The sequence below is a fragment of the Bos taurus genome, chromosome 2 (genome assembly GCF_002263795.3).
Source record: "Bos taurus isolate L1 Dominette 01449 registration number 42190680 breed Hereford chromosome 2, ARS-UCD2.0, whole genome shotgun sequence".
NCBI classification, from domain to species: Eukaryota; Metazoa; Chordata; class Mammalia; order Artiodactyla; family Bovidae; genus Bos; species Bos taurus.
The window spans coordinates 25,378,131-25,391,046 of NC_037329.1; the positions used below are offsets into that span (position 1 = coordinate 25,378,131).

General features: G+C 34.7%; 1 protein-coding gene across 3 annotated transcripts in view; it reads left to right on the forward strand.

Moving 5' to 3' along the window:
* TLK1 (tousled like kinase 1) overlaps positions 1 to 12,916 on the forward strand; it is a 181,177-nt gene that overhangs the window by 107,090 nt on the left and 61,171 nt on the right. For all 3 annotated transcript variants that reach the window (XM_002685281.6, XM_010801927.3, XM_059878099.1), the window contains exons 4-5: positions 9,510 to 9,585; positions 12,867 to 12,913. In XM_002685281.6, the coding sequence (XP_002685327.1) occupies positions 9,510 to 9,585; positions 12,867 to 12,913 (123 nt within the window). The remainder of the gene's footprint in view (positions 1 to 9,509; positions 9,586 to 12,866; positions 12,914 to 12,916) is intronic.

The window sequence follows — 12,916 nt, forward strand, 5'->3', positions numbered from 1 at the left end:
CATAACAAATATAATAATGAAGAAGTTTTAAATATTGTAAGAATTACTAAAATGTGATCCACAGAGAGAAAGTAAGCAAATGCTGTTGGGAAAATGGGATCAAAAGACTTGCTAGATCAAGATTGCCAGAAACCTTCAATTTGTAAAAAATGTTACATCTGCAAAGTGTGCAGTAAAGCAGAGCTCAATAAAATGAGCTATGCTTGTACTATAGTACAATTTTTAAAGTATTGGATGTGTTTTTATGTCAGGAGAACATAGTATTTTACTAATTTTCTTTAAGAATAATTCTCATTTTCTAAAATAACTGAGTAACCATAACAACCCCTTGGACTTCTCATATCCTAATGAAGTTTCTGCTGTATGTCACAATTTTGGTCTGTAATTTTTAATGGAAGAGTATATAAAGAATAACAACTAATTTTAGAGATTCTCTAAAGTGGAATGTGCAGGAAATACATGCTGTGTTACTATATATTAGATTGACTATTGCTAATCCTGATGATGTATTAGCATCACTTGTGGAGCTTTTAAAAACATACAGATTTCTTTGATATCCTTTAATAGATGTTTAAATTTGGGATGGGGATGCCAGCATGAGCTTTAAATAACAGCTTTGTGATTATGAAATATAGTCAACATTGAGAATTGGTGCTAATAGATAAATTATAGAACAATTTCTTTTAAAAAATAGACTAAAAGAAAAGGATTTTTTTTTTTTCTGGTTATAGTGCAGTAGTACTGCTAGACAGAAAATAATAACAATGAAATATCACTTTTAAAAAGTCAGGTAGTTAACTTTCTGAATTTAGTATTTATAATAGTATTTTGTATTATAATGATAGTATTTGTAACAGGCATTCTCAAAATGTCAACATTCTCAGACTACAGTATCTTGAAGATTTGCTTTTCCTCCCATAGTATTTGCTCCCTGTGGCTGTTTTATCCAGATTGTATGATTTTAAAACTACTTTTCAGATCATATGAACAGAGGAGAAGGTCCAACTTGATTCTAATTTTATGGTTTATAGTATTTAGTAAATAAAGCCTTAAGTCAAACAGAAAGCCAGAAGAGAAAATGCCAAGAAATAGTTATGCCATGTGAATGAGAAGAAAATGGCAAACAAAACTGTACTTTATCGGTATCAAAGATGTAATATGTTCCTTTTAAGCAAATGTGAATATAAATTAAAATAGGTCCAGGTAATAGGAGCATAAGAAGTATTCAGTTCAGTTCAGTTTAGTCGCTCAGTCTTGTCTGACTCTTTGCGACCCCATGAATCGCAGCACGCCAGGCCTCCCTGTCCATCACCAATTCCCGGAGCTTACCCAGACTCACGTCCATCAAGTCAGTGATGCCATCAAGCCATCTCATCTTCTGTCGTCCCCTTCTCCTTCTGCCCCCAATCCCTCCCAGCTTCAGAGTCTTTTCCAATGAGTCAACTCTTCGCATGAGGTGGCCAAAGTACTGGAGTTTCAGCTTTAGCATCCTTCCTTCCAAAGAAATCCTAGGGCTGATCTCCTTCAGAATGGACTGCTTGGATCTCCTTGCAGTCCAAGGGACTCTCAAGAGTCTTCTCCAACACCACAGTTCAAAGGCATCAATTCTTCGGCGCTCAGCCTTCTTCACAGTCCAACTCTCACATGCATACATGACCACAGGAAAAACCATAGCCTTGACTAGACGGACCTTTGTTGGCAAAGTAATGTCTCTGCTTTTGAATATGCTATCTAGGTTGGTCATAACTTTCCTTCCAAGGAGTAAGTGTCTTTTAATTTCATGGCTGCAGTCACCATCTGCAGTGATTTTGGAGCCCCCCAAAATAAAGTCTGACACTGTTTCCACTGTTTCCCCATCTATTTCCCATGAAGTGATGGGACTAGATGCCATGATCTTCGTTTTCTGAATGTTGAGCTTTAAGCGAACTTTTTCACTCTCCTCTTTCACTTTCATCAAGAGGCTTTTTAGTTCCTCTTCACTTTCTGCCATAAGGGTGGTGTCATCTGCATATCTGAGGTTATTGATATTTCTCCCGGCAGTCTTGATTCCAGCTTGTGTTTCTTCCAGTCCAGCGTTTCTCATGATGTACTCTGCATATAAGTTAAATAAGCAGTGTGACAATATACAGCCTTGTAAGAAGTATTAGGTTGGTGCAAAAGTAATTGCAGTTTGCATTGTTGATCTTTGCCTTTTGATATTGGAATGCATTCTTTAATAAATGTGGTTATGTTACACATCATTTTAATGCACATTTCTCGCTTTGTTTTTTTGCCAATGACTTACTACTTGCTGTTTATATTTAAGACTATGGAAATGATGTTAGTCAAAAAGCAAATTTCTTTCGTTTGAGTTCAAAATGGGTCATAAAGCAGCAAAAACGACTCACAACATCAACACATTTGACCCAGGAACTAATAACGAACATACAGTGCAGTGGTGCTTCAAGAAGTTTTGCCACAGAGATGAGAGCCTTGAAGATAGAGGAGCACAGTGGTCTGCCATTGGAAGGTGACAAGGACCAATTGAGAGGATCATCAAAGCTGATCCTCTTAAAACTACAGAAAGTTTTGCTGAAGAACTCAATGTTGACCATTCAGCATTTGAAGCAAATTGGAAGGGTGAAAAAACGTGATAGGCGGGTGCCTCATGAGCTGACTGCAAATCAAAAAAAAATCATTTTGAAGTGTGGTCTTCTCATTTTGTGCAGCAACAGTGAACCATTTCTCAATTGGATTGTGATGTGCGACAAAAAGTAGATTTTGTATGACAATCAGTGGCGACCAGCTCAGTGGTTGAACCAAGAAGAAGCCGCAGAGCACTTCCAAAAGCCAAACTTGCAACCCAAAAAAGGTCATGGTCACTGGTGATCTGCTGCTGAATTTTGGTGATCTAGAGTTTTCTGAATTCTGGCAAAACCATTACATCTGAGAAGTATGCTCGGCAAATCGATGAGATGCACCAAAAACTGAACACACCTGCCGCCAGCATAGGTCAACAGAAAGGGCCCAGTTCTTCTCCATGACAACGCCCGGCCACATGATGTACAACCAGCGTTTCAAAAGTTGAATGAATTGGTCTATGAAGTTTTGCCTCATCTGCCGTGCTCACCTTACCTCTCGCCAACTGACTACCACTTCTTCAAACACCTCTACAGGACACAGAGAATGGTTTCCAAAACCTGACCTCTATCCAACTGACTACCACTTCTTGAAACACCTCTACAGGACACAGAGAATGGTTTCCAAAAATTTGTCGAATCCTGAGGCCTGAATTTTACACTGTAGAAATAAACTTCTCTTTGGCAAAAATATGTTGACTGTAATGGTTCCTATTTTGATTAATAAAGACATGTTTGAGCCTAGTTACAGTGATTTAAAATTCATGGTCTGAAACCACAGTTACTTTTGTACCAACCTAATACAGCTGTGAGGATGGTAGGTATAAAGTAGCTTTTAAAAATTGAAAATGAGATTAAATATTATATATTTTTAGGTATTGAAATGGTTATGGATGCTGTATGTTTGTGGAGGGAGTCAAAATCCTTCAGGCTCTTAAAAATGTTGTGAGCTGGTGCACTTTAAGTTAACTTAAGGCAGCATACATTTTAGTTGAGGGTTGCCTAATTTCTTTTTGGCTGTCTACCATCTTTGACATTACATATTATTAAATGATAAAGGCAATACAGCAGAATAGGCTACACTCAAAATTGCTGATATGTTGATTGGATTTCCTTTGAACAGCAAGGAAACAGCTTTTATTTGGTGAACAGCTTTTATTTGGTGATAAGATCCCAAAATGTTGCATATATAAACTTTTCATATTTTTTATATTGAATTCTGCAGTATAACATAGATCTTTTGGGTGTCAGAGATTCAAGCAAAGATTTATATATAATTGTTAGTATTAAAGTTTGACTCTTGGGCAGAGAAAGACTGAGAATTTTTCAGGTCATGCTAACTCAAAATCATCCTGGAATTAGGGTATACATGTTTTGTGATAGATTTTATCTAAATGTAAATCGGATACAAAGCTGCAAGGAAGTTCTCACTACAGAATTTCATTTTTCATATAGGGCATTATTCTAACCTAATCTTTACAGCAAAGGTTGGAAGAAATAGTTTCTTGTACATTTGATATTCTTGACTGGAACATCTATTTTACATTGATTATTGTTATAAGGCTCTAGATGTCCCTTTTAGTTCAGTGCTGTTTTGGTATGTGCTATAAAATATCAAAGATTTCTTCTGTCTCAAAACTAATTTGAAAGATTTTGCCTAGAAATGTGAATGAAACATTGTTATTACCAGCTGTGGGCAAAAAGGTTTAAGTGCCATTTGTCCAAAGTATAATGACCTTGAATTTGGTACCTCAGTAACTATATGAATCATTGAAGTAGCTAATGAGTTGTATTTTTTAAATCAGTCTTTAGTAAGTGAATCAGTCAGAAAAAATTCATTCTGACAAGTTTGAGGGTTGAATATTTTATTATACAGATATTACTTAATATTAGAGCAACTTTTCTTTCTACCTTATTTTCTCATTTAACAGAAAGAAATTAAAAATATTTGTGTCCGTTAACTCAATAATTTTATTATATGTGATGCTGTCTGACTTTTGTTTTTGTTCCATTCAGTTGGAGCTTATGATCTCTACCTAAGGTAGAGGTGAAGAATAAATTTTAATACCCACTCCTCTTTTATTGATATTATAATATCTTTCCACAAACTGTTAAAATTTTCTGTCATGCATTTATTCCAGTGATTTTAAAATACCTCTTTACCCAGGGAGACCTGGGTTCTATCCCTGGGTTGGGAAGATCCCCTGGAGCAGGGAAAGGCTACCCACTCCAGTACTCTGGCCTGGAGAATTCCATGGACTGTATAGTCCATGGGGTCGCAAAGAGTTGAACACGACTGAGTGACTTTCACTCTAGTCGGAGGCTTGTAGAGGTGGTGATCAATTTTCAACAATCCATGTTGCTTTCCCTCCCTCACTCTGTGATAGCATTAAGGTTCTTATTTTCTTATATTTGGTCTTATTTGCATTGATGAAAGCAGATTTATTTTTAAGATAAATCGAGAGGCCACATGATTAGATATAAAAACCTTGTTTAATAATCATTGACTTAAATTTCAGATGAAATAGAACATTAGATAGATCACTATTGCCCCTTGAGTCCTTTAGATTTATCTGTTTTTTTTTGTTTGTTTGTTTGTTTTTTTTAATTTACTTCTAACTCTAGAAAATGCTGTATAAACTCACCCTAATATCTTGGAACATTTAAATGCCAGAGTAATCATTCAGGTTTTGGTATGATTACAAACTAGAACTTTTAAAACTAAATGGATTTGAAGAATACCAATTTCTCCTTTCATCATATTCTCCTAACCACTGTTCCACTGAATGCCAGAATTCTTTGACTTTTTATAATTACTGTAGTCTTTCCATCTTTACTTTAAAGCCAAGTCATACTATTTTGCCTTCCATAATGATCCTTCCCATTGTGCTCAATTGTAGCGCAGTAACTGAGAAAAAATAGAGGAAAGAATGACAGTGTTAGAGCAGTAACAAGTTTGAAAGTGTTCTGTATAAAATGCTCAATGTATACAAGTTTTATACCTTACAAAATTAACAGTGGTGACCTGATTGATGTCCCTTAGATTTTCTAGGAAACTGATGTTTGGTCAAGATCAGGGGTTTTTAAACATTTTTGAAGTCATTGATCTCTTTCTTTGAAGTAAATCTGGTATACAGTATTGATCTTAAGATATACTCTGTGTTCCAAGGGATAGGGTATGGGATAGGATGTGTCTAGTGGCTAGACACTGGAGACGGGAATGGCAACCCACTCCAGTATTCTTTCCTGGAGAATCCCATGGACAGAGGAGACTGGTGGGCTATAGTCCATGGGATCGCAAAGAGTTGGACAAGACTGAAGTGACTGAGCACACACGCACTCACTGGTGGCTGGAGCCTCAGCTCAGCCACCTGCTCCTTCCTTTCCTTCAGTAACTTTGGAGACACAACCTCCTTTCCCCTGAGGTGTTCCTGGAGTACAATGTGAAAGTCGCTGATAGTATTCTGAACTTTTTTTCAGTGATTAGCCATTTTAGAGGTTAAATACTTGCTGAGTTTCTGCCTATCCTAAATCCTCAAGGTTCGAAATCTCAAAATAAGTCCATACACAAAGAATGACCTAGGAAAATTGGCAGCATTAGGCTTCATTGAGAGTTTCTGTTTTGTTTAATATACGTGTTGCTCAGATTATTTAAATTCAAAACCAGAAAACTGTTTAAAGTACATTTGTCTTAGAGTTAGTGATGTAATCTTTAGGTCCTAGACTGAAGGCCTTAATTGGCCTATAGTTGATATCAGAGTTGACTGGGGACCTTAAAGAAGAAACATTGTTTATTTTGCAAACCCTACAAGTAATTTGTAAACTATTAGGTCAAAAGCTGCTAATCATTTAATGAATGACATTTGACTGAAGTCTTGAAACATACAAGTGCACAGATATTTAGAGTAATAGGATAGCCATTCAGATAAGCACAGCTTACTGATACATACTATACACTGTTCTAGATGTTATTTTAGTTATGTTTCTGATTTAGTCCCCACAGTCCTTTTATGCCCCTGTTATCACATTTAAAATTGATGAGAAAATTGAGTCTTGGTTAAGGAACATGCTGAAAATTATGGTAAATAGTAGACCCAGAGTTAGATTCTTAGTCTGTGTGTTTTCAGAGATCCATGGTACTTTTCTTCTGAGAAAATTATGGTCTATTGGGCTGACAGAGGTGAGAATGAAGTCATAGGTCAGCACTAGGTAGTGGATGTGGGTATATACTAGGTATATACCCACTAGGATGTAGGTATATCCTACATACTAGGATGTGGGTGCAAAAAGTTCATGGGAAGGCAAAATGGTGTGTTTATAATGCCTGTGTTTACTTTACAAGCAAATTTAGGTATATCTAGGTTTCCCTTTCTCATCTTTTGCTTTGCTCTGCTTTTCAGTTACTAGCTATTTCCAGCTGCTTACCCACATTAGTCTTAGATTACAGTCTTAAAATTAATTTTAGTCCTGTCATCCTTTTTTCCCTTCATTCTCCTTCCTCAAATTCTTCTCTGATTTAAAGGAGGGAAGCCTGTTGCCTTTTTTTCTTTACTGTAATCATTATGCATTTGAGGGTTTGTTTGTTCTGATAAACAGAATGACATTTCTCCCAAAACTGTCCCACTTCCCTATTCCAGAAAAAATTTTAATTCAGGGAAATTTTGCCTTGGAGAGAAAGATTTTACTCAGTTACCCTATATGTCTTTTAAAAAAAGAAAAAAAAGGACCTTAAATGTCTTGAAGTCTATATCCAGTAAAGTATTCAATGAATGTTATCCCAAATAAGTTTGAGAATACCTACCTATACCGTATCTTTCCATTCCATCCCCACTTGGAGGTAGCCAGTGAATGCTAGCATTTTAATGGTTCTTAGAAGCATTTTCAGAAACTGTTCTGAAAAACCATATTTCCTTGACCTTATATTTTTACATAGATTAAATTGGGAAGGATATGAATAAATTATTATTTGGGATGCCTCCTTTGTTTTAAAATCCATTATAGGATTCCTTATAAAACTGTTAACTTAGAATTTTTCTGATGATATTTTTATTCCAACAGAAATAGAAGATTAGTTATCATTTAAGTCAAGTAATAAACTGTTTATCCTAAATTGCGTGTATGTCAGTCTGTCTCCTGAGTAGATTTTTAGTTAGAGTGGCTCTCTTTAATCTCTTAATTTATCATGTGAAAACATATGGGCAGTTTATTGGACATAATAAATTTTATTTATGAACTTAATGACAATTTTGAAGTATTTTTGTATAGTTGATATATTCAGTTACTTCTTGATGTAGGACACATAATCATGACACATAGAAGGAGGGGAAAAGCATATTTAGGGCTTGGAAATACACAGAATTGAATCTGATTTGAATCCTGGTTACCTTGAGTAAGTTATTTCATATTCATATATTTATAAGATAATATTAAGTAACTATGCTAGGCATGAAGGGTGGGAGGAGGTGGTGGGGAGAAGATGTAACTTCTGTCTTTAAAGAATTCATATATCAGTAGCATTCACTTAAACCTCTCTAAATTTGTTATGTTGTTGGCAAAATGGCAATGAGAGAACTTAAAATTCCCCAGATAATAATACCTTGAGGAACCAAAGAGGTTCAATATGAGTTAGGTTGATATTGAGCACCTATATAAACCTCAAGGTATTATACCTCAAGGTATTATCTGTCATTGTATTTTGTCATTCGTACTATTTAATCACAGAACTACCCACAAGAGACATCAAAATGTGGGTTAAGTCCCTTCCTTGTTGGAGGACTCCATTGCCTTTAGAGAATTACTTTAAGTTGCCTGATGTTTCATTCATTCAGATATTCTGTGTTCTGGCATCAGATATATTTGCCAGGCTTCTAGAATTTGAGGGCCCTGTGCCATTGCCTTTTGCACATTTGGTTTTAATTTTTCACTAAACACAACATTCTGTCAGACTCCACAAAAATTGTTGTTTTAGCCTGATGAAAGTACTTCCTATCAGTTAAAAGAACAAACCTGTAATTTAAGAACAAGCCATCGAGTAGTACAGAGCTCTGCGAACCTTTTTTTTAAAGGGCCAGATATTTTAGGCTTTATGTGCCATACAGTTTCTGACAGAACTACTCAACTCTGCTGTTGCGGTGTGAAGGGAATTATAGACAGTACATAAATGAAGGAGTGTGACTGTGTTCCAATAAAACCAAATTTATGAACACTGAAATTTGAATTTCTTACAATTTTCATATGATAAAATAGTCTTGTTTTGTTTTTATATTTTTCAGTCATTAAAAAATGGGCCTTGAGAAAAACAGGTGGCTAGCCAGATTTGGCCAGCTGACTGTTAGTTTGCAGATGCCTGATTTAGGATATAATCTATGAATTTGCTGCTGTTGTTGGATAATTTTCAAGCATTTAGGTGATTTCAAGCATGTAGGGATTATATATGTTAGGATTTATGTTCTGCTCTTTTTTTCTTGCCCAAGTTTATAGAATATATGTTTTTATATATATATATATAAATACTTTATAGAATATATGTTAATAGTAGAAAACTAATGGGAAAAACAAATGATGATTTGTTGTTACTGTGTGGAGGTTTTTTAAGAATTTGAAGGACATCTTTTAAGGCTGATTACTCTCAGATTTCTCATCCACCTCAAATCACATTCTATAAATTTCAAGTAATATGTGCAAGGCCTTCTACATTTTGAATTTTAAAAATTTATACAATAGCTATGGAAGTTTATCTTTTAAAGAAATTGTATGTAAGTAATTAGACATTCACATTGCATGAATGCTATTTAGCAAAATTTCTTAATTAGAAAATAAAAATGACATTTATAGTGATTATAACATTTTGTTTGTTGAAACTATAAAACTCTGTTAACTTGCTTTCCGTAGACACCAGAGAAGAAACAATCAGAATCATCCAGAGGAAGAAAAAGAAAAGCAGAAAACCAGAATGAAAGTAGTCAGGGTAAGTGAAGCAAAATCCTCCTTCATACCCAAAGAGGTATTTGCAATTAATTATTCTGGTTTTTAATCAATTAATAATTTGTTTTAAAGTTTTCTGTTCTTGTGATTTCTATAGATACCGTGTAATATCTGCATTAATAATAGCTTACATATACTTTGTGTAAAAAATATTATGAAGTTGGAGTCTTTTTGTACCACAGGTAGTTTGCTTATGGTTACTCTTTTTAACATTTCCTTTATTTTTTTGAGAATTAGAAAGTGTCATGTCCAAACCTGATATGCATTACCTTTATCACCTTTCTCTGTTCTCTCTTTATATGAAATATGGTGTTGGAATGACTTCTTGTTTTTGGATAAGAATTTTATATCTTGCTTTGAAACAAATACCTAAATTTACTCATCCTTTTTGTTGAAAAAAAGATTATATAAAAATGATTGAGGAGCTTCATTAAAACATCATCTTTTTCTTTCCATACCTTTTCTTCATCCGTTTTTGCTTTCTTTCCATATCCTTTCTTCATCTTTTTTTCTACATTTTATATTATAAACTAGTAAGGAAATTACTTTCATTAGACTACAAAACTTCTTATAATGGATAAGATAGTATTATCATTTAATTTGGTTTTTCAAGATTAAACACAATAAATTGGACTCTTGAATCATATGTAATGTTGATTTTATGCATATATTATGTGTTTTGGAGCCATTTTTAGCTACAAAGTCTAGAGCTATGAACCCATGGCTTACTAGTATTTACATGTGGCACTGGGGTCAAGAAATAGATTTGCAGCAGCTGTCTTTGTGGAAAGGGTAAGTTGGGTCACTCTAGCGCCTTTCTCTAAGTTTGTGCTATTTTGTATTTCAGCCTGGCCTGAGGTCCTTTTTGATCTTAGTGTAGTTTCCTCATCTGTGTTTAGTGAACTTGGATTTATTTAGTTATATTAGTTATGATAGTTTTAACATTAAATTTTAAAGCTCACTTAAAAGCAGGTTTCAATATAGTGTGGGACTTCTGGATTGGTTGAGCCAACTTATGTCTTTAGGAAGCCACATCATTTTCTCTGTGATCTGCCATCTACAGAATTGTCTGCTTTTTTTCTTTTATGATTTTAGGACTGTGGCCATTTTAAATTGTATCTCCTCGTTTCATCCTCCACACTTGTATTTGCTTTAGAGAGAGGCTGGTTTTCTATGTGCTTTTCTTTTTTTTACCTCTCTTTGATGTAGGTTATTTAAGTTCATAGCAAACCTCTCCTGTCATCTTCTTGGTCAGAATTTGGTTCTGTGTCCATTCCAAAACCAATTATGTCCATGAGAGGTATTATTGCCCTTAAAATCAGGCCTGTCTCTGAAATTGAAAATGTGGTAACATTCCCCTTAGAAATATAGATCTTGTGCAGAAAGCGTGATACCTGAGAAAAACTGAATTTCTGATTAGAAGGAGGAGAGATAGGGAACTAGGAATGGAGGCCAAATAGGAAACAGCCTGGGAAGAAAAGCTATGACCAACCTAGACAGCATATTAAAAAGCAGAGGCAATACTTTACAGACAAAGGTCCATCTCGTCAAAGCTATGGATGTGAGAGCTGGACCATAAAGAAAGCTGAGTGCCAAAGACTTGATGCTCTTGAACTGTGGTATTGGAGAAGTACTCTTGAGAGTCCCTTGGACAGCAAAGAGATCCAACCAGTCCATCGTAAAGGAAGTCATTCCTGAATATTCATTGGAAGGATTGATGCTGAAGCTGAAACTCCAATACTTAGGCCACCTGATGTGAAGAACTGACTCATTAGAAAAGACTTTGATGCCGGGAAAGATTGAAAGTAGGAGGAGAAGGGGACGACCAGATGAGATGGTTGGATGGCATCACCGACTCAATGGACATGAGTTTGAGCAAGCTGAGGGAGTTGGTGATGGACAGCTAAGCTTGGCGTGCTGCAGTCCATGGGGTTGCAAAGAGTGGATACGACTGAGCAACTGAACTGAACTGAAATTATATGGTCTATGCAGGGGAGAGAACGTTAACAGAATAAAATTTGGATTCAATCAGGGAAAAAGAACTGGGGAAATAGTTTCTGGTAGGCAACCAAAAAATGTCTCTGTCTTCATTAAAAGATGGCACCACTTCAGAATCTGCAAGAAAGTTGTTATAGGCAGAAGGAAAATTCCTTTGGTATTTAAAACCTTACAGTCCTCTCTGACCTCTGAATAAACCTATACAAAACTATTGAAAATTTCTAGGTTGTATTACTTCTTAGTTTTTTTTTTTTTTTTTTTTAATGCCCCCTACCTTGTTCCAGGAAGGAATCTGAGGTTGTTGAACCTTTAAATGTATTGTTTGTTCATCTTGGTAATGCCTGGCAAATAGTAACCACTCAAGAAATGTTTGTTGAATAAAATAAGTGAATGGATGATGTGTCAGTATTGAATTGATAAATGTTTGTATTATCCAATGCTTTTGACTCCATGCTATCATTAGTTTTTCTTTTGTAACTTGAAGAAATGATGTATTCAGTGTAATTCTAATGAAGGATGGATAACTCCCATCCAAAATGCTATATTTCTTAGCAGCTTCTCAGTTTAGTATTTATAAAATTGATGAAAAAATTCATCTTATTTGCTTTTTGTTTTTTTAAAAGTCCATTTTGGAGCAAAACTTTTAATGATAATTTTGACCACTTTATCAAAGTGGCCATGTAAGCACAATATTTAAAATCTAGTTTATTTTTGAAAAAAATCCTATTAATTTGAAAATACCTTTTAGAAAATCAAGTATTTTACAAAATAGTGTTCATATTAAAGCATGTTATTGTCAGTTTGTTATGGTTTGTGTTGACCGAGCTTTTTTATTATTTATAGATATAAATTGGTTTGTCAGTTATACAGCTGCCACTAGTCTTTTTTAATTGATATATTTTTCATTGATACACTTTTCTCAAGTTATTAACCATGAAGCAATATGAATAATGTTGTTTTAAAAGCAGGCAGTCTTTTAATATGATTTATTTTTCTGATTTTCCCATAGTTGAGACTTTTAAAATTGACATGTATCTATTGGAATATCATTTGATTTTTGGAATTGTGAAGTTGGCATCTGACCCTCTGAGGAATCTTAGTATTCTTTTAATGCCCATCACCACCCAACTAGAATATCATATTCTTAACATTATTTTTGTGTGTATTAGGGGAATTAAGTTTGGCACATTCTCTTTCTCATATAATATGTGATAGATAGTCACGACTGACTTTAAATCTGTAAAATTTTTTACTTTTATATTTTAGGAAAAAGTATTGGGGGACGTGGCCACAAAATTAGCGACTATTTTGAAGTA